Genomic DNA, 22,354 nt, shown 5'->3' on the forward strand with positions numbered 1-22,354 from the left:
TGGTGTCCTAGGATAGAGAAGGCCTTTTTCAGGGAGCCCTAGACCGTTCTGATAATGTTTATTTGGCAAATAATGACATAGAAAAAAGCCTGAGAGCTAGGTCTGGGTTTGATTTCCTTCCAGTGTAAAGTAGTGTGATTTGTGGGCACTGGTGGTAAATATATTTCTTATGTTTTGCTAACCTGACAAAGCCAGCAGAATTGAGTGATATGTGTAAAATAATTCATGGTTCATCTTCTATGGAAGCATTTACTACTGTGCCTTGTCAGCTGCCTTTTGTCTGCTGGCAGCTTTTGCAAATTCAGAATATAAACATCTGATTTGGTCCTGACTTTCATTAGTGCAGCTGGATGGGGGGAGTAAAGTCTTGGTTTAAGGCACGTATTCTGGATTGAATTTGGCAGGTGTAAGGACATATCTTACTCGCAGACTGAGCAAATTCAAGTCTGGGATTCTCTAAAACATAAAGTGTGAGTTCCAAGAATTGTTTTTTACAACCGCTTTTCAAATTAGAGCTGTATATTGATGTTTACACAGAAAAATTTCCCCTGGGCTTCTGGCTGTAATAGCATTTACTGACTTCCCCCCCCAGTCCATAGGCTGAGATTACTGTGCTATTATGCTAAATTTTTCACATGAATTGATTTTGTGTTTTAGCATAAAACATTCAAATTTATTTCCCCTCATTGGTCACACTCATCTGCCATTTTGCTCTGAAACATAGTCCTTCACAACGTGTAGCAGGAGAGCCAGCTGAACTGCTTGTGCCGTCTAGTATACCAGAACACAAGTGCAACAAGAGATGTGCCCTGTGAGTGAAATCCAAACTGCCTTTGTTAAACTAACATTGTGCAGTCTCTATCTCTTCTTTGTGAAATATAAGTGAAGCCTATTCTCAAGAAAACATTGCTTATGGGTGAATACTGGAGGTAAGCTTGCATTTGTATTCTAAGCCATCGGATTAGACTTCTCTGCTCCTCTGTGCACTACCTGTAGCAGAAACTGCAGTGTGACATGAAGAATCATCTTCATCTCTTCAGGTAGGACAGTAGACAGTGCGATCTGAACCTAACAGGAATATGGTACGAATGTAGTTCACTTCTTCTAAACTGGGACAGTGTTGTGAGTGGTCCTGCAGATTAGTTGTGCAATAATTTTGGAGTAGGGTTGTTTATTTAGTACTCCAGACTCATTAATCATTCTATAAAATTAGAACAAAGCATGAATGTAGTGAGTCAGAAACATTTGCAGCTACAGTGTGGAATGTTATGAGACCTGATAGCTTTGTATATGGAACATCTTCGTTTCTTGATGACACACATTATTGGGTATAATGAGGTACTGAGTTAATATCAGGGAGACTTACAGAAGAAATACTGAATTTCTTACTTACAACATTGTAAGTCAGAAGTTACTTACAATGCAGTTCTTGTTCGTGGTGACAAAAGGTTCAGGCTTACGCATGAAGAAAAAACAAACATGTAGAGAGCTGATATTACATGCAGGGTATTGAGCTTGAGAAGAGTGAGGAGCAGAGAAATGAGAGGTTAGAAACCTGATTTCAGTGTGGTTTCTTAGAGGATGATGTGGGAAGTCAAAGATAGCTGAAGCTGTGAGAAGTCAGTGAGATCTGTGGTTGTCTGTGGGATAGGTGCTTATCTTATTTTCAGTGAGGTTTTATTGAAGATGAGTAGACATTGCTACTAGTGGAGACCTCACTACCAAGCACTGTGAAATTCTGTAGCTACCAAAAGTACTGCAAACTGTATAGAAATGAATAGGTACGCCCCAGGAAACTTAGGTGAATAAGATCAGCATCATACAAGCAACAGCAAGAATAAGCCCTGGAATACAATTGAGAAAATAGTGGAGAACTTACTAACTTAAAATGAGTGGCTGCAAATGAAGATAGAGAAATGAATGTGATACAGGTCTGTGGAGGGAGGCAAGCTTTCAGAGGGTGGAGCCAGAGAAGATGCCTTTTGTTTTGTCCAAGAGGCTATTATGATTTAGTGGGAAGGATATGATATATAGGAGAGAAACAGTGCAGTGGAGTGAGCATGATAGGGGAATGAAAAGAAGTGGACAGAGGAATACTTGAACATATTTGAAAATGCCCTCTGGCATTTTAAGGAAGGAAAGCAGAAAGGAAGCTGATTCCTTGTTTTTCCTGCTGAAACTCACCCAACATCATTGTAGCAAAGTAAACAGAAGTTGTTACCAAAACACTCTTTTTCTGAGATTCCGTTTGTGGTCAGGTTTATGAGCCATAAACAGTAATGAGAGTCCATAAATGACCATTCTGTTCCAGCTGGCTTGGTACACAGTTGTTGCATACAGGTTTTTCAGTAGTGAACATGCTAAGAAAAATTGAAGCAATATACACCAGTGTTTCATCTGTACTTGCTGGGTAGTTTTAGTCCTGGGATGCAGTTGAAGCTTACTGCAAAACTCCCATGCAGTCATGAGGAACAAAATCAGGCCCTGTGCATCTTTACCTTTTTTACTTTCCCCAAAACTAATTTTTTGATGAAATGGCACAAGCTGTGTGTGAGCTTGGATGTTTATAGGTCAAATGGACCTTTGCAAGGCGTGCATGCATTGTATGTATTGTTATCCTGAGTGTAACATACATTGCACTTAAGTAACATATGCAGTATGTGTGTACTTTCCAAAGAACCTTGTTCACAAGATTACCAATGGCAGTCACACCTTCATTTTTGCTGAGGTGAATGCTGTTGACTGCAGTGAGAAGATACAGAAGCTCAGTTAATAATCAAAAATTGATCCAATGGCAAAAGCTAACAAATCAGCCAGCATGTTGGATTCACATAGAATCAGTTTTATTGCCAGGTAAGAAATTCATATTAATATAGTGAATACATATGTTTACAAATAAACATTCTTAAAAAAACAAACAAACATCTTTATTGTAGGAAGTATTATTGGTATCATAAACTCTGTAGTTAACAAGTATTAACACGGGTTTCCTTACAGAACATACAGTTACTAAAATATTTCCACATAAAATATTCTTAAGTTACACGAAACCTCTGTGAATTACAGTGCAGCTGTAAAGTGTTATCTAAAGCAAATGGATTAACGGCAACATTCCATAAAGGGTCAAATTAAGCCAGTTGTGAAGGCAATAGAGATTAAAAGAATAAAATTAAGATAATAGAGAGACTGGGTTTTGTGCAAAGTACTTGTCCCCTGGGTTTTGTCCAATTCTGATAGTCTTAAAATAGAGGATGATATAGTTTAGCAGCACGCTTATGGAGAGATGCTGATGCTCTCAGAATACATGTCAATCTCAACATAGCTTAGAAAAAATGGTCTTTCTGTTTAACTGTATTTCACATTCATAGCCCTTGCATCCTTTGGGCTAAAAAGAAATGCTGCCAGTCACTTGAGTACAGTAAGAAATGCCACTTCACATTCTTTTTACAACATCACAGTTCTCACTCCTCCCTGCATACCCTTCCACAACTTATCTCAGGAATAACTGACAGCTACTGAGAATTCAGCTGTAGTAAGATAGCTAGTTAGGATTCAGGTCAGGGAGAAGGGCAGGAATTTAAGTGAAAAACTGAACATGCTGCCTACCATCCCAGTTCTGCTTACCTTATTGGGGATTTGCAGAAGCCTTACAGGCCTGGTGCTGTGAGGCTGCTACCAGGGACCAATTAGAGAGTGGTTTTACTCATAAACAAGGCATCCATCTCATCAGAGCCTCAGCTGAGACCACAAATCGAGTCGAGTAGTTTAAACCGAAACCTCTTTGATGTTTGAGGCTAGTCCAGTAGACTCTTCCATCAAATAGTCCACCAAGAGGGAACGCCACTATAGAGAGCTAAACAGTAGAGACAATATACCATGTAACGTTTAATTGAACTACAAAGAAAGAACTACCATGGCTAAAAGCAAATACAAAATGCCAGACTAACGGGCAAAAGTTTAAACTAGGAAAATGGAGGGGTCTAACTAAATAGTGCAACCTGACTGCAACTGCTGCTTGGAGACGTAGTCCAGTTTCCCTTCAGGACAAACAGAGGGGGCTGAGCAGGGCAGAGCCCTTGTCATCCTTAGCAAAACATGAGGAAATAGCATAAAGGGACAAAGGGGTCACTTGAAGAAACAAGACTGTCATTGAACAATAGTAATACAGTAAAGGCACCACCCACGCTTATTTTCAGTCTGAAGCATTTGAAGATAGGCAAAACATATAGGTGAAGAAAAAGTCCTGACTGTCTTCCAAGTGAGAATTGTTACCATCTGCCTGAAAACAGGAGGACTGAGAGGGAATGTTTTGATGCCCTTATTCCCCCAGCAGCTGTCTGTGTCGCATGAAGTGTCTCTTCTTATTTTGAAGGATCCCAAAAATTTCAAAGTAAACTGAAACAAAATCCTCTGCTGATTGTTATTATCCCTCAGAATTCTATACTGTCAGCTGGAAAGATTGTATGTGCTCTAAAATGTAACAGTCTTCATAAATTCCACATGAAAGAGTCTTCCTTACTGTATAAATATTTTTTGCACTTTCTATAGAATGGGATGAAAGTATGATAATTGATGTTCTGAGTTGTACCAAGATGTTTGGTCTTGACTTTTCATGGGCCTAGTGATCGACTGTTAATAGATTTTATACAAAATTCCTCACTGAAATAATATATTACAGTGTATTGTTTTCTCTTCTTCCACTGTCTCAAGGCAGGTACATAGAGTAAATGTTTAAGCAGACATAAAATTTCTCTAGGTTGTGCTACTTCTCATCATGGATTTTAGTTTCAAGTAAAAAAATTTAGTCACAAGGGTTTATGCTCCGTTGTGAAATACAAATGTAGTTTATAATTCAACCTTCAGTGTGTATTGCTGAATGGTATTCACTCACTCTTCGGTCTAGTTAGCTGGATACCAAGAATGTCCAGGTGGAGCTTCCTTCCATCTTTCTTTCCTTCCTTCCTTGCTTGCTTTCTTCATTCCACTGTGGATTGTTTGTTTTGTTTTGTTTTTTCCTTTTTATGTTTTAAAATTTATTTTTTGCCTTTCAGTTCAGTGTGTTGTGTGTTATATTTGCGAGTGTTTTTTAAAGGATTTCTTTACAAAAAAAAAAAAAAAAAAGGAAAAGAAAAGCTCAAACAGTTACTTCTGTCTTGCTGTTGGTTATGAAGTATGGCTGTGGACCCAAATAATTCTGACTCCGCGTTGTCAGTGGGTCACTTAATGCTGGGTCTCCCATACTGTATTTCCCCTTGTTTGCATATGCTTGCCGTCTAAGAGACTGGTCGTTTGGATCCCAGGTCTTGTAATGGGAATTGTAGCCTAACGGGTGTGTGTGTATCTTTGCCATTTTGGATTTCTGCCCGTTCTGTTTGGTTAAGCCGCTGTCGATTGTGTACGCTCTGTCTTCCTCTATGCGCACCGGGTGCAGCGGAAGGCTCCCCTTGGCAGCCAGTTCTGCGAGATGTCGGCGTTTGGTGTAGAAGTCGTCGTTGACTTTGTCAGCTGTTTGGATTTAAAAGGGGGAGGGAACAGAAAATCAGTTGGGCAGAAAAGAATTGTTAAGCAGTTTATGATTTTGCCCTCTGTTATGTCCTGAACACGTCTTCAGTGTGTGTTTTTGCTCAGATTTGATTGTTGTTGCTGCTAGCATTTATTTGCCTTGCTTTGAAATATGAATCATACTCAGGAAGCTAAAGGCCTACTGTTGCAGTCCAGCATCTCAGTTAAATTTTAAACTGAGTATCATGAGCTTAAGGGGAACTTAATATCTTTTTTCTTTTTTAAGAGCTTATTTGTATAAGGAACGTTTATTTATTCCCTTCAAAATCTAGATTTTTATTTAATACAGGGCCAAACACATAGATGAACTAACAGTGGTGTGTTAGTCATCAGTGTTGTGCTTTGGGTATATGATATTGTCAGCTGAGACTTGACTTTTGCTGCACCACAGCTAGCTCCCTTCGTTTGCCTTGAAGGTTCTCTGTTTTGTACATTTCTGTCTATACAGCTCAGCACTTGCCTTCATAATGAGAAGAATTTTAATTCCCTGCACTTGGTTTTGTATATTACTCCTCTTTTTCTCTCTCCTGAGTATTGCTAGGAGGCTTCTCTGGCACTAAAAATTACGTTTCTCCAGCTCTGGTCTGAATCCTAATACAAGGTGGTGAAATTCCCATGATCGCTGAATTAATCTTCAAGATCAGACTTTAGTTCTATATCCTCCTTGTTCTTATATCTCAGGGGGAAGGAATATTACCAGCAGCAGTTGCAGTTTATCACCTGATTACATTTTTTTTGTGTAATGACTATATGACTGGCTTTGATCTTAAATCCTTAATTTTGTCATTAAAGAGATGTTTCCTCCTAGATGAACTGAAATTGCTCTTGTCTGTGCTCTAAAATTAGGCTTTGCATGCTTTACCTATCTTCATCTGTCTCTTTTTTAATTGGTGAATGGATGCTTTTCTACAGAAAAAGCATACAGGTGTCTGCTATTTTAAACAAATCACAGAACGTGGATAATCGTTTAGTCTAATTTCAGTACAAGATGTGTGATTGCAAGGAATTTTTTCCGGTTCTGATTTTGGGTTGTCGTATTTAAGTGGTTAAAATTCTTTGAATGCTACAAAATGTATTATGGATTAGTTGAATAAAAACAGGAAGGAAACACACTTTATATTACTGACTTCCCATTAATGTTTCTGCTGTCAAGCATTTATCCAGAAAAATAGTTGCAGGAAATGCACCGTGATTATCCACACAACTGCTTATTTGTGTGAATGTTTACATCAAAGGCACATAAAGGCAGCAGGGTAGGGGTGCAGCTTTCTATACCCTATGACTTAGACCTTTTCTGCATGTGAAAAGTCACACTAGCTTATGTAACTTAAATTCAGCCTAGTTAATTATGCCCACCACCTAATATAGATATATTTGTTGTTTCATATTAAAATTTGTTTAATTTGCATGGAAAAATTAAAAACTAATCTAATGTCATGTAACTAGAAAGTAAAATTTCATGTTTGTGCTTTTATCATCTTAGTTACGCTGCAGCAATTTGTGTGACATAAACAGTGGTCAATTACAAGGTGAATAATGGTTCTGTTCAGAAGGAAGACAGTCCTGATGCATGCTATATGGCAGTCATAGCATGGGAGAGCTGCTGCTTGTGCCTGTCCTGATCAGACAGTGCTTTCAAGGCCCGAGAATTTTGTACGTATGCCTGGGAATTAAATGCTACTACTGAATGCTGGGCTTTTTATCTCATACTTTGGCCTATTTACTTCAGCATGGACATGCACACTTACACATGGGCACATGCAGCAAAATTAGATTGCAGCAATTATAAAAAAAAAAGCATTGCTGACACCAAGTTGTTAATTGTGCAGAAGGGCCTTGACAAGACTTGAAAAAGTTCTGATTTTTGCATACTGGAATTACAAGTTTTACAATACTGCTATGTTGTGCCCCAACGTAACCTGGTGCTAATGCAGGTACAGAAATTGTTAAACCTAATTTTCAAACCAGGAAAAATTCAGATTTGTAATATTGAGCATATGTATGTAGCAAGTGTTGTATCAAGAAAAACATGTAGTATTCTGATGACAACTCAATTGTGAATCTCAAGAGGTTCGTTTTTCTTCTTAACCATCTCCAAGAAATATTATGTGGACTTCAACCATGCAGAGACATTTTGCAGTACCAGGATAGGTTTATTATGTCACTTTGAGTATTTGACTCAGTGCTCCTCTGCCTTGGCTTCACCACCTGTAAAATAAGCTGTTAATGCTCTGGAAGACGTAGTTAAGTGTCGGGAAGATTAATTGCTATTTTCAGAGTATAAGGAGTTTTCAGATGAAAGGCCACCACAGAAGTGCCTTTTGCATTGGCTTCTGTAGATAAATCATGAAAATAGGATTTAAAGATATCACTGTCATGTTTGCCATAGGAATAAAGAATTAGAATTGCAAAATTGCCAAATGAACAATGGTAAAATAAGGATTCTAATTCAGAGCATTATCCTTAGTGTTCCATCTCTCCAGTCCTGGCAGCTGATTATACAAATGTTCTGTTTCAGTATTTCTGTAGGGTTTTTACTCCCTTAAGGTAACACAACCACAATTTTGGTCACTGTTATAAGTGTTCATCTTGGAAAAAAAAAAAATTGGAATGTGGAAGTTTTCCAACCCAAAATGCGTTTTAAAGGATGTGCTTGGAATGGGGGAGAGCTGTGCCTTTTGTTCCTGCTGTGCAGAAAATGAATAACCAAGAAAATACAGAAGCAGCATGAAGATCAGGAGCAGAACTCCTTCCTCCCAGCTGAGTGCCCTATTAGGCTAAAGAGATGCTTTCTCTTCCTTCGTCTTTCTAAACTGATACATCTTAAATTCTTTTCTGCCAAAAGCACAGCTTCTTCAGGATGTAAATCTGGGTGAGGACTGTGCTAGCAGGAGCTGGGCTGCTCCTTGCTGGATAGGGAAATGGCGCTGACTTGTGACAGTAGGACAACGATGGCTCTGTCATCTGCGGGGGGGTCACACGTGGCTGACTCTGATGTAAACACGGTGATGTCCAAAAGGAAATGGCTACGGCTCTCTGTTTCAGCATGATCTTGAGTATTGCAGTATTGATGTTATTTCTCAGGTTGGGACCCTGCAGATGCAGACTTCTGCCTTAGTGTTTGCATTCATTTTGGTTTAGAAAGGAGATGGCTACTGACCTGCTTGTGGTAGGGAAGTCTTGGGAATGCCTATGAAAATTTCTGTGAATTTAGCCTATCGCAAATGAGACCAAAAAGGAGTGGGTTTTTGATGGTAATTTTTAAATTCAAGTTTCACTGTTCTGCCTAAATTTGCCAAGAAGAATCAAGCTTTGTTCTTTCTCTGATGACCAGCCATAACGAATCTTGGACGTTCCACATATTTCTCTGTAATCCATGATTATGTAATGGAAGTATATAAACCAGTGAGTTGCTTATTCTCTAAATGACACGGATGAAAATGTTGTTGCTGTGATAGGGCCAGGATTTCTCAGTGTGTTTATTTGAGTGTACATTATCTGTGCTGAGAGGTGGCCCTAGAGCTGTGTAATGTTACTCTGCATCCCATGTTAATTACTCATGGAGGTGGCCCTGTAAGCACTCACGATGTGAAACGTGCATTAGTGTGATGCTTTCTCTTTCTTGTAAAACATTGCAATTACAAGCACTTCTTTGTGGAAAGTAAAGCTAAATAAGGATGTTTTAGGTAATTCTGAAACAGTATTTAAATTACTCTTTTCCTCATCTGTCACCTTTGTTGATCTCAGAATCCTTGGACCACATCTTTGCACCTATCGTAGGGGGTGTTGTAGAATCCTGAAAGACAGTTATGTCCTATAGCTTTTTTGAAAGTGTGCACCTAAGTATGGGAAGGAAGCTCTGAAGTGAGAGAGGGGAGTCTGCGAAGAGTTGAGCCCTCAGAGAAGCTCTAAAGACATCAAGGAGAAAAAAAGAAGTTCCAGTGAGAGCTTGCTGTCAGCCAGAAAACACAGACAGATCTCTGTTTCTCAGCATAGGTTTCACAGAGTTGTTTGCTATCTGACCATATTTTAGGGACTGCTTTGTGAAACACAAGAGTGTATTAGGGAGAAACTATTTCAAATATAGGGCTGGAGGTAATTAAAGCAAGCAGATGACAGCAATGAAATGACTACAGTGTTACAGCATTTAACAGCTAAAATACACTAACTGCATATTTGTAGATGTGCAACAGTAAAAGCTATCTGTATGTAATATTTAACAGTTTATAACAAGACAGTGCTTCTACAGCCATGACTTTGCTTAGCTTTTAGTGTAGTGACCTGAAGCGATTGGAACATTACTTTCTTCTCTCTAAAGAATGAAACTGAAAACTCAATGAAAGACAAAAAAAAATAGTGAATTCTTGTTGGAAGACATGAGAATTTTGCCCAGGGAAATACTAGCACGCTGCCTTTGCTGTTGGTGTTGTCTGAATGTGTGTTCGCTTCTTCATTTCTTTTCTAAGCTGGCATCAAAAAACAACATGTTCAGAGGTTCTGTGCTATGAAACAACTCTTTGTGAGAGTTTTTGCACAGCTTCATGTGAAAATCAAAGAAGCAGCTTTTCTGTGTTAGCTGAAGTTTGTTTCTTTGGTGAGGGAACAGACTAGCTCATATGAACTGTACTCAGGTATGAGTTTGATCTAATCCATTAACTGAAAAGTGTATTCCATCAAGTAAATCAATTAACAACATCCTTTTTGAATGAGAGTGTTCAGTGGGACTGACAGTAAAGATGTTGCAGGGAGACATAATAATGTTCTCATCATAACGATATGGAAGATCTGTGCGTCTCATTGTGTCCAAGAGGAGACAGCTATGCCATGGCTGGTCACAAGCTGTTCTCCTTCCATGGGCACTGCAGTGGCTGTATATAAGATGGAACAATTTTAAATGCAGCTGAATTCTAAGAAAGGGCAAAAGTCATTTGAAATAATTTTTGTGTTGTTCCCTCCCTGTTTTTCTATCAAGCTCTGAGAACACAGAAGTAGGCCTGTAGGCTGCAATGGATTGATTTCTGTCCTGGTATTTTCCTTTCTTTCCCTCAGAATATCTAACCCTGGTTTGGCTTTATTTAGAAAGTCCTGAGGACAATGATAATATTTTATATCTGTGGATTATTTATTTTTATTCCCTAACAGTGATAGAGGTGGAGGAAAATACATAGAACTAACTAAAATGCTTAGAACTAACATTAAATTAACTACAGTTTTGGTAGAACCTGCTTTTTGTAGCTCTGTAATATCCCTCTTTTTGTTCCCTTTGCCACCTTATCTATTTGCTTGTTCCTTATAGTGACCTGGAGAGGCCAAGCACAAAAAGACTTAGCATTGCAGCCTTTTCTTGTGCAGATGCTGTTTGAAATGAGCTTGTCCATCTCCCGACACAAGGCTGCATTTGTTTTCCCGGTGAAATAAAATTCAATTTTCATTATATGAGACACGAAACATAAATATTTAGACCCAAAATTTCTTCTATCAGTAACTTCTATGACAGTTTCTGAAGGGTGAAGAGGCCAGAATATTTCTGGCTTTTGAAATGCATTTGGAATGGTTTAGAATAGGAATATAATTAGACTTGGTAAATAGAGCCTCCAGTCTCAGCAGTGTTCTCTTTATCCACTGCAGGCAGCAAAGGCTGCTGCCTGGCTGGAATGCTGAGGCAGAATTCGATTGACTCCTCAGGCACCAGGCATCGTGTGTAGAACCTCATGTACAGAGTTCCTTTTCCCTGGAATGTAAGAGTAGCTCATGTGCATGAGCAGAAACCCCTGTCTTCTGACTACGTGCCAAGCAGCACTGCACTGCTGAGTCTATTTTTATTTTTTATTCTTACAAACATTTATTTACTGTGTAAGATTAAGCAGGTTGCTCTCTGGACCTGCAAAACAACTTTTCCAATTGGACTTTGTATACGTGGCTTGAATTGAGGTATTTGTAGTTCAGTTCAGAGTGCTGCAGTGATGCCATGTTTTGCTTTTGAAAAAAATATTTCAGGTACTTGCACACACATTTTACCTAATGTAGAAACCAGTGTAATGCAGAATACTTGCATGTAATCAGTTTAAGAAAAACAAAACCTTTCTGATTTACTGGAATTAATAGATTGAGTCAACTTGGAAAGAAAAGATGGTTGCATCATGTTAAATTTATGCTACAATTGTAGATGTCTTCAGGAGACCAGAAATCTGTTGCATGCACACAGATGAAGACCATGCTACACATAACCTGTAGTCATTTAGCATTTGAATTCAAGCACCAAAATGTTAAGTTGCATTCTCAGTATCATGCAGTGAATTATAAACTTGAGAAGAAATACGACTGCCAGTTCTATGCTTAAACCAGTGGACAAGGTTGTAAATGAAGCCTAAGAGAATTGTGTATCTCTCAGTTTTACTTTGAAAATATGAGCCAGTGATCTGCAGCTGTAAATCTGAGTTTTCATTATTTTTTCCTAAAGGCCACTAAGCTCATGTTCTTTTATAGCATCTACAGTGGCACATAAATATGAAAAGTTCTACTGTGGACTATTAATTTCATTTTATCTCATTTAGGCATGTTTGTCCATCAGAGTTTTACTGGAAACCTTACACGTGGTCAGAGTACTTGCCTTTTGAAATAGGAACTATCTGAGGAGTCTTGCTGTCATGCTTAACTTCTGAATAAAGCATGACTGCAGCATAAACTGATTATCGTAAAGGAGACTTTGGGATGCTTTCTAAAAATGCTGTCCAAAGTCAGAGGTTAACGCTCAGGAGATTCGTTTAAAACGCTTCTTCCACTTCTTCAATTATCTTGCTTGCCTTTTTACTGAGTAACTTTTAATGCCTCTCACGCAAATCAATTAGGAAAAGTTTGATTATGTCAAAAGTTTGTAGCAGTGCCTTTATACAGCAACAGTGCTATGAAATTGCTCGTGACTGGTGAGGATCTTCTGTTTGTTTAAGGGCAGGGCTGCCTAACTGTTGCAGGAGCTCCGCTTTGTTGTGCATTTACAGAAAAACAATGCAGTCATGCAGGAGCAGGCTGTGCTCTTGCAGTGCAGGAATTGAGGCAGACCTCATGCAGCCTTGCTCCTGGGAGTGGACTGCAAAGCAAGTGGGAGTTCCTGGAGACTGCGGGCTGTGTGTTATATGGGTCACATCACAGAGCGATTCACAGTGCTCTGCAGTGTGAAAATGCATGTTTGTTTTTCTCTAAGGTGTCAATTTATCTTTTTTAATATTGACAGAAAGAGCTGTTGTATTCCTGTCCACATTTATTTGTAATAGGTGTTCTTAGCAGGTGTCTAATTTCTTCTCATCAGTGCTAGCAGTTCTTCTGTGCACTGAATTTCATTTTTATTTCTTTTTAGTATGCTTCTGATTATAACTCTTTATCGGGAGTCTGAATTAGCTACACATATTCTTAGTTGTGATGCAGAAAGCTGCATAAGGGCACAGAAACCCTGTTTGGGTCTCAGAGTACGCAATTAATATGTGGGTTTGGTGCTGAACTAGAACTACGTTTTTCTGTCTTTTAGTTGGCAGCATACTGGATTTACACCATTATTTCTAACTACAGGGTGAGGTTTGCAGGCTCTCTGAATTGCAGTGGTTAAGTGAAAAATGCCCAGTAATGTAATAACTATTTTTTTTTTTTTTTTTTTTGCCAGAGTTACTTTAATTTGATTAACATAAATTTTAAAGAGTTTTCAGCAATCGTTCTGGATTGAAGTCAGTTTAAAAAAATAGACATGGCATAAGTTGTTTCAGTAGAAAATGTTATCTTTTTAATTATTTTTGCTAGAAGGAACTCTTTTCAGGTGTGGAATATTAAGCAGTAGTAAAAAACTGAAGTAATTCCATAGCTGCACTTGCACACGTTCATTTCTGTTTTTCCTCCTCCCTTTCTTCTCTCCTTCCTTTGTTATGAAAGCCCAATGAATAATTGCCAGTGGTGTTCAGAACTTTTTGTCAAAGCAGAGATGTGTGTCAGACTGAAAACTGAAAAGAAATAGGGTTCACTAGCAATTGCATTGAACCCTAGCTAGACTAGAGTTTCAGAAGCTTTTCACACAGCTTGGGCAAACCCAAAGGCAAAGCAGAACTAATGCCTGTTCTGAGCAGAACCTCAGTTGTCTTCATGTAGGGTAAAAACATCTGTGGCTGACAGTCAAAAAAAAATCAGTAATGAAGCTCTCTTCCCTGAGCATTTAATAGTGCACGCACACAAGGCTTCAGAGTGCTCAGCTCCTACCTGTACCTTTTTTGCCAGGAGTTACAAGCAGTTGTCACTTTGGAAAAGAGAAGCAGCACTGCAGTTTGATCTCCTGCGCTGCAATGGGTCCCTTGCAGAGAAGGCACCTTATAGAGCCTAGACAGTTTTGCAAAATTTTCAATATAAAAATTACCAATTGCACTTAATTTTATTTTTAGGATGTGACAGACTGATATCTGGGGTTCTTTATTCACGCTGTAGTACCGTAGTTAATAGAGCAGAGAGATTATTCTTGTTTTCAGCTTCTCTTCTCCTCCTCTTGTCCTTCTTCAAATAAGGTGGCAGGGTGAGGACTTCTGGAGAAATGAACTGTGCACATTACAAAACATTTTACTGTGCTTCCTCCTCCTCTGCCTCCAGCCCTTTGTTATTACCATGTGAATGTGTAGGAGTAAAGCAGTGATCTCCATGGCTTTTATCTGTGTGATTTCTTTATTAAACTCATTTACTGTCTTTAGAACATTCTATCCAGAACCAAAATAGCAGACAGATAACTGGTGCTATTTATATTTCATTTTTACTAAAAACTTCATTTCTGTCAGTTGCCTTACTAGTCTCAGCTGGTATTCATGCGTAATTCTGAAGAACATTACATGACTACCATTGACATATATCCGTGTAGAAAGCAGAAGACTGTTGAATTTTCTCTTGCTTGAGTTCTTGAATTTAGTTGGAATGAATAGTAATAATAATAATTCTGTATTTAAACTTAGTTTGCAACCGAGTAATCCTCATATCTGCTCGTAGTTACCAAGCCAAATCTGTACAGATGTTCTTGTCAAAAATACTGTAAAGGTAGCAGTCATAACTTTGTGAAGATTATAGCCTATTTGAATACTGTCAACATGAAAGACTATTCAGTAATTAAGAGTGGCTCCAAAGAGCCTCTAGATAGGCAAGCTTTTAATTTAATTAAAGAAAATTCTCTTTGAGATTTTTCCCAGAATTCAACTAATATTGACTCTCTGAGATCATTTACATCCGACTGCCATGCACTGAGCATAAAACACCTTCTATGTGCTTCAGGTATTTTAAAAAATAGTGATGAACTTGTGACAGATTCTGTGAGTCCCTGATAATTGTTTGAAAAACCATCTGTGTGTGGGTTTGGATCAGCAGTAAAAGTAGAGTTCTGATCATTTGGCAACTGGGAACCAGCATCTGAGTGACATTTTGTGAAAAAATGTTTGAAACGCGCATTGCAAAGATGGTATCTTAAGTGACCTGGGTTTTGCACATCTGGCATTATGGGAGTGCTGAGAACAGCCAGCATAACTGGTGTGTGCACTTTGGGACTGGAACTGCAGAAGTCACACAGCAGATTAAATCTGGATGACAGCTGGGATCCCACAGTAGTGCAGTTTATCTGCAAGTACTGGTTTGGTTTTCTTTGTGATCCACCTCTACTCTTAGCTAATCACTGTAATAATAGGTTTGTGTTGCAGAATGACAAGAATGCTCCCATATCTGTATGTTTATACAGCAAAGCAAAACAATTATCGAGAAGGATGTTTAAGAAGGATTGTAATTGAAATTGCTTAACATTCGTAGACTTCATCTTTGCTTGACCTGAGCTCTGATTTTTATTGGTTCACTTTCATGTAATGATATAGCCTGAGTGTAAGGTTTCACTTCACTCATGTCCTCTTATAACATGTAAAAAAATTTAATGGAAATAGATCTGAATAAGCCAGGTTGATTTAGGTTTACTCATTTCCTTCCTGCGGCCATCAGTGATCGCAGTAGATGTAAATAAAGATGATTATTTTTACGCTGTTGACTCTAAAGATTGCAGTGTTCGCATAAGACTTGGAAAGTAGCAAAAGACATTACAAAAGCTAAGTGACTAACGTTGAGTAGGTCAGCTGTCCTCACAGTACTTACATATGTCATAAAAAGTAGGTATGAGAAAAATAGTGGGGTTTTTTGTTTGTTTCAAATTGGTCAATTCTCACATAATAGGGATTTTAAAATTCAGCTAGTTTCCAGAAAACCAAGCTATTTTTTATTGGAGGAGTTTGAATTCTCCCTGATACATAACTACAAGCAGATTGTAGAGTGGTGTCTGTAATCTGAGTTTTTATGACTTTATTGGTGAGGGTTTAACACCCAGTGTTTCAGAATATATGCTGGTAACAAGAAAAAGAAAAGACTTTCTCCACTGTGTGGAACACTGTGTTTCTTCCACATGGGTGGGGAAAAAAAAAAAAAAAAAAGAGACAACAGAAATGAAAATGTTTAAAGCATCTTTTTTTTTAGTTTTGAAACTGCTTCTTCTAAATGTTCTGCTTGCAGTTTGCTCTCAGCAGCAGAGGTGCTGCTTCTGCTAAGACCAGTTTATCTCTCAAGGGTTACCTTTTGACATGGCTGTTTTTGTGTCTGATTACTTACAGCAGAATTCCCCAGGCCTGGTAGATTTTATGGTAAAATGTTATTTCTATAGGGGAAACTATGGGAAAGTATGTCATCAGTGTGGTTGAACTTGCTCAAGTTACTGAGGGCTTGCTTAAACAACATACTTATTTTCATTAAAAGATGGCTATCTCACTGGAAGTAAGAATGAGTGTGCTCATAGGAAATAGGGGAATACTTTGATCAAGAATCCCCAAGTATGGTTCGTACTGGTTTTTGTTGTTTCATTGCTTGTTTGTTTTTTAACATTATGTCAGAGTGCCTATGATTATCAGAAGCCAGTAAGAGAAAGAAAAATGAATCATTTAGTAGAAGCAAGAAAAAGCTTGTACATGGCAGTCTGTATATGAAGTTTGGGAGGATCTCAGCAGAAAGCCACTGGTGGAGTAACTCGTTCTTCATTGACACTCACCCTTCACAGGAAATGGAAGGGTGAGCAAACAGTGCTAGCTGAGAGGCAGTGAAGTGAGGCTTGCTATTCGGTGCTGCTTTTTAAGGAGAAGCAAGGATTAAAGTATGGAAGACTTCCTTAGCATAGGAATACCCAAAAGCTTCCAATTTTCTAGTTGCACTTGGTTGAGTGAATAATGATAGAAGATAGATATCAGACTTTTATGTCATACTTCCTTGAGATAGCTCTGGTGCGGAATCAAGCAGATTGTTTAGTCTAGCATTGTGTATGACACCAAAAATAACTCATTAACCCTCTAGATATGACAAATGATGCATTGATCTGTACTTCTCTGTTTTAGAGGTGTTAAATCCAGAGAGCTGCTTGCATGTCTCAGATTTTTTAAGCCATTTTTGTACAGTATTAGTAGCTGAAGATCTCTTTCCAAAATGAAAGCTCTTCCTTTTTAAGCCTTCCAAAGGAGCATGAGTATTCACCTGTCAGTGAAACAATGTGCTTGGTAATAGGGAAAGTAAAGTTACACAAGCATACTTTATCCTACCATTCTGTAACCCTACTTTTTCTAAAAATCATCTGCATCAGATTCTGTGAATCTGTATACAATTCCCTGTTGTGTCTTGTCATTTCTCCAGTTATGGTGTTTCTTTCCAGCTCTCCCTGTCTTTCTGTAATGGCCCCTACAACAGCAGAACAACCTATGCAGAATCTCTTCTAGTGAGACGGCTATCAGCTTCTCAGGGGCAGCTGTGAAGTCATGCCTGTTCTCTTAAGATATCCTGTATCTGCACATAGTTACAGTCATTTTGGTAGACACTGAAGATTGGAAGCTTTAGAAGGAATCGCCATATTTCCCTCTAGATAGGAGGATGGCTTAAGGACAGCACCTTAAATTTAAACTTACAATGATTTCCTTTGTATGTGTAGATGTAAAGAGCAAACAGACTGGACAATTTTTTCATGTTCTTCAGCTTTTTGAGGGAGCTGTTGGCTTGTACTAGTAGCTGCAGTACTAGCTACAATAGTAGCAGTGACCTAAACAGTACATATTTACTCTTTCAGTATCAGACTTGCAGAATCTAACGTCAGAGTTGTGCAGCTGCAAGCAGAGCTAGGGCACTGTCTAATTTCCCTTTGGGATCAGAGAACTGTGGAGTTTCAAAAAATGCTGTGAGCTATATGCTCTGATATGTGATGGTGAGACTGCTCCTAATTATATTCTCCTTCAGTTTCACTGTATTAAATCAGTTACATCTGATTTAATTCCACAGGAGACTACAGCTCCCAGCATCACTGACAGTTTTATCAGTTAGAATTTCAGGTAGGAATTCTGTCCATTGCATTTCCTTTGGCAAAAAATTAAACTGATCATCTCCTATTAAGTCATGCCCTGTCAGTTCCTCAGATGTTTGTGTATGCATATGTGGGTAAGAGGGAGGAAAAAGGAAGTTTATAAAAGAAATAAAAAGTCATAATAAGTTACAGAAATATTTATTTTCTCAATTTTTACATGCATCACTCCAGCAACTAAGTGATATTTTCTTCCAGTCCTGTGCAGCTTAAAATGTTGGATTTGGGGTATTATTTTTGCTAGAGACTGCAAAACAATTGGATCACTTTGTGCTCTGTGAAACTTGGGAATGAAAATTAACTGTTGGTGAGCCTGGCTGTGTGACTAAACAGGTATGATTAATACCATGGGACACTGAGGCTGGTCTGAGATCTCAGGAACTCTTATTAAGCTACCAGGTGGATTCCAGCTCTTACAGTTTAGCAGAATGGAGCTTGAGGTTGAACTGTACATGATTTTGGAATGAATATCCAAATGAGGTCTATATGAATTTGTGATGAGCTAATGTTGTATGCCCTGCGGTTTGAATTTCATAGGGGTGTTTATATACAGGGTCTCCATCCACTTGTAGCATTAGGCATGTCAGGATTGCTTAAGTGAACAATAACCATTTAAGCATAGAGTAAAAGCATGGTTAATGAACTGGAAATAAGAATAATTTGTGCAGAAGTGAACACTTTTGTCAGTTTTAACACAAATAGTCAAATACTGCAAAGCACTGAAGGAAACAGGATCAAGTCATCTCAGGTGACCAAAATATTGAAATATCCAAACAGTGACCACTTCTGATGGTCTAATCTTAAGTAAGATTAAGGCTTAAGTAAGAGGTTGATAACCCTTTTCCCTCAGATAAAGTCTCTGATATTCCCTTATGGGAGAAATTGAGCACAAGTGAAAAACAATTCTCTAGCTGAAAAAATGGACAGCTCATGGATTAACAGAGTGCAAAAGCAAATCAGAGGTAGGCTAAGGATGCAAGGAGATGGGTCTCTTATCTGTTCTTTTGGGAAATGCATGTTGCTGCGTCTCATTTACAAGGGCTCTCTGCCTTCTGCTAATTGCTCCCTGGTGATGTATGTGTTAAGGTAGAAGGAGTGAGAAATTCTGCTGCAGTGAGGAAATCAACGAATAAATCATAGCTCACTATTCCCTCGTTGCTCTTAAAGCACTCATGTGAGAATATAGAATAAGTATAGAATGTCCATCTGTTATTCAGAGATGTAAATGGTAGCAGATGCTAAGAGGAAAAGGTAAATTTGGCCAGTGGTTGCCGGTCAGTACTTAAGGAATTCTGGAAGCTGCAACAAGTAAATTCATAACTTCGAATTGAGGAAGATACTCTCTTATATTGAGAGTGTAAGGATTTGGGTGTGTAGTTTAAAGTGGCTCACATAAAAGCATTTTACTTCTTGAATAAAAAGCATCCATATTGACCTTTTCAGCTCTCTTTTCCCCTGTTGTGCTGAATCAACCACTCTGCAATGCACACACTGTGTTGCACCCTGCTAAGCTGTACGACCTGGAGTATAGGATGTAACTTATAAATAGCTTCTTAGGAGTCAACTTGGCCTGACCTCCAAGGTATTGGTTATTCTCCTTCAGTAACACGATGTAAATTAATACCAGTGGCACTGCTGTCTCTTGTTTTCAGGAACATTTCAGCTTTAGATACTGAGTTTAATGCTGATCCTGAATGGGATCCGGAACCAAGAGTACTCTGACGTGTTACTTCCATGATCTGAATTTTCATAGGAGCCGTCATAAGTGGCTCACTTCAAAAATTTTATAGCCAAATTTTTAGCACAACTGTAGTTCAGAAGAAAGCAACTATGTGGAAGTTAATTTAATGCTGCCTATGGTACAACATCACTTTTTCAGTTATCTAAGCTGAAACTTATCTAAACTTATCTAAAGTTATCTAAACTTCTTACTAGTTGTGGCCACATTATGATGGGTGATATTAATATAATACAACTCCAGTTGCCAGAAGCCTATAGGAACGGTTCTGCTGCCACCCACCTCCTCCTTAAAAAAGAGAATTAAGCATGCTGGACTACAACTGAACAATGGGATTGTGCAGATTGAGAGGCACTTAAATGAATGTGGTTTTCCTCAAATGCAAGAAGAGATACAGAACGTATCCTTTATTAATAAATTTCTGTTGTGGCAACTGAATGTACCCTCTAGCTGCTATCTATAAATGTAAATTTATGGGCTCATTAACCTACTACGTGATTCAGTAAATCTGACTCTAAATGGCATTATGTGAAAAATGTCATGGCCCTCTGACACGAATACCAGGCTGCGGTGAACTTAGTCTGTGTTCACTTGTTGAAAAGTTGAGTTGTGATCAGGTTATATTTGCATGGTGAGCCTGATGTGGGCCAGTTACTGTTTTCTCTCAGAGGTCTTATAAAGCCGGAATGAATTCTGCCATGTGTGGTGTGGCCAGCTTGGTGTCTGCATGATCCCAAGCCCTAGGTTGGCTGGGACCTTGGGAAAACTGCTTTGTGATCTTGAGAGGTGCTCATGAGGTGAATCTGGCCTTGAAAGTCTGGAAGCAGTTAAACACTGAGTGTCTCCAACTGGTTGTGTAAGGCCAGAGAAGAGTTCTGAATGTATAAGTTCAAACATCTCTAGTGTTTTCTGCTGATAAGTGTGGATAACAGTGCAGTGACTTTTTATATTTCCTGTGAAAATTCACTGGAATCAAAAGCTTGGCTAGCTAAGTCTGAGAAGTTCTTCATTAATTGTGGTCCATCAGAGTCTCAACATGTAAGTTGAGAAAGGCTTTCTGTAATTGCATGATGTGCAGCCAGTATTTACAGCTCCTGAAAAGTACAAGGAATTTATGCTTCTAAGGTGAAAGTTATGTTGCTGTGTTTATCAACCATTGTCCTCTTTCCATAACTGTTTATTTGAAGTCATTTCCTCATTCTATTAAATAATACTGTATAACATTAACCAGTAGCAGAAGAAAAGCCAACACTAGGATCTTTGTTAGGACCCTTGTGATACACTAATCATTGGGCATTGTAAGGCCTGTTCATCTGGTGATCTGTGAATGCACGTTCTGCAGAAAATGTGTGAAAGCTATTACTTCTGAAGCATTCAAGTTTGTCTCCTCTACCAAGTACTCAGCAGGTGTCTTAAATCTGCAACATATCTGATACTGTTCTTATTTGTACTGATAGATGCGGAAAATACCTACTGAAGTGCGCGCATAGGCATGTTGAGGGCAGATAGAACTGGAGCTGAACACCATACAGTGTAGGTGAAACTTACTGAAAATAGTGAAGGTATGTCATGTTTTTTTATGAATATTTAGGCATATGCATGTGATCACCAATTCTTATATACAATTTTCTAACTGTAGATCCCCTTTTCATTTTTTATACATTTCCAACTAACGTGATGTGAAAATGGACAAATTCTGTAATGAAGCAGTCAAAAAGAGCAAGAGTTCATTTTTAACTGAAGCAGAATGTCAGCTGACAGCAGAAAATGCAGCATGCTGTGGGATAGCAGAAGTCATGCATGATGTTACTGACTTACCGACTGCCTTTAGGGAGGCGTACTTGTTAAGCTCTTTGCCTGGGGGCTGTTGCTCGTATGGGTTTGTGATCTGTCCCAAGCTGGGATATGAGTGTTGATGTGCCATCTGAGGAAGGAGGGGGGATGTTGGCATAACATTATTCATCTGTGGTGGATCTGTATTAATAAAGCAAATACATAAGCATTAAAAAAAAATCAGTCATAAGATTCTAACATTGTTATCCACTGTAGATTAAACAGGTTATGTTGTGAGATTCAATGCAAGAAAACACTACTTACTACAAAGTGGAAGTTAGCGTACAGCAAATCTGTGGTTCAGACCACATATCATGACTAAAGGTGATGAATGATGGTAGTAGTACATGCTAACTTTTGTATAAAGGAGATTTTTGAACTACAAAGTTTTCAAAACAATTGAACACTAAAACAAACATTACAACTTCAGCGTATAAACCAAAATGTCTGATTTATTCCAATATTGCTTTAATACTGGGCAGTAGTATTCCTCTGTGCAGTTAAATAGCCAAGGTACTTTAAATTGACTCCAGCAGGCTGCTGTGTATACATGGTTGTACTGCTTTTAATACCTGGATGATCTTGGTTATTTGCACAGCATTATGTTCTGTGCTGTAGATATGGTTACAGTGCTGAATGTGCAATTCTGGCTCATGACTGTTGTTAGGAAAATTCTTCAAAGCTCACTCTACATCCTTATGTTTTCCCCTTTTCCTTGGCAGTAGGTATCACAGTTTCATATAAAGATAACTTTTCTGTAGCAGTCATACCTAAAACCAGAAGCCAGTTAC

The 22,354-nt window shown here is 38.5% G+C and overlaps 2 protein-coding genes across 2 annotated transcripts in view; both read right to left on the bottom strand.

Moving 5' to 3' along the window:
* Positions 1-22,354, bottom strand: part of MRTFB (myocardin related transcription factor B) — a 309,172-nt gene that overhangs the window by 275,408 nt on the left and 11,410 nt on the right. The gene's annotated exons all lie outside the window — the stretch shown is intronic.
* Positions 5,068-22,354, bottom strand: part of SHISA9 (shisa family member 9) — a 154,453-nt gene continuing 137,166 nt past the window's right edge. Inside the window, exons 3-4 of the mRNA XM_052679480.1 lie at positions 21,549-21,704; positions 5,068-5,505 (exon numbers count right to left, since the gene is read on the bottom strand). Of these exons, the coding sequence (XP_052535440.1) occupies positions 5,135-5,505; positions 21,549-21,704 (527 nt within the window). The 3' untranslated portion in view covers positions 5,068-5,134. The remainder of the gene's footprint in view (positions 5,506-21,548; positions 21,705-22,354) is intronic.

The sequence above is a fragment of the Tympanuchus pallidicinctus genome, unplaced genomic scaffold, assembly GCF_026119805.1.
Source record: "Tympanuchus pallidicinctus isolate F22 unplaced genomic scaffold, pur_lepc_1.0 scaffold18, whole genome shotgun sequence".
Classification (NCBI taxonomy): Eukaryota; Metazoa; Chordata; class Aves; order Galliformes; family Phasianidae; genus Tympanuchus; species Tympanuchus pallidicinctus.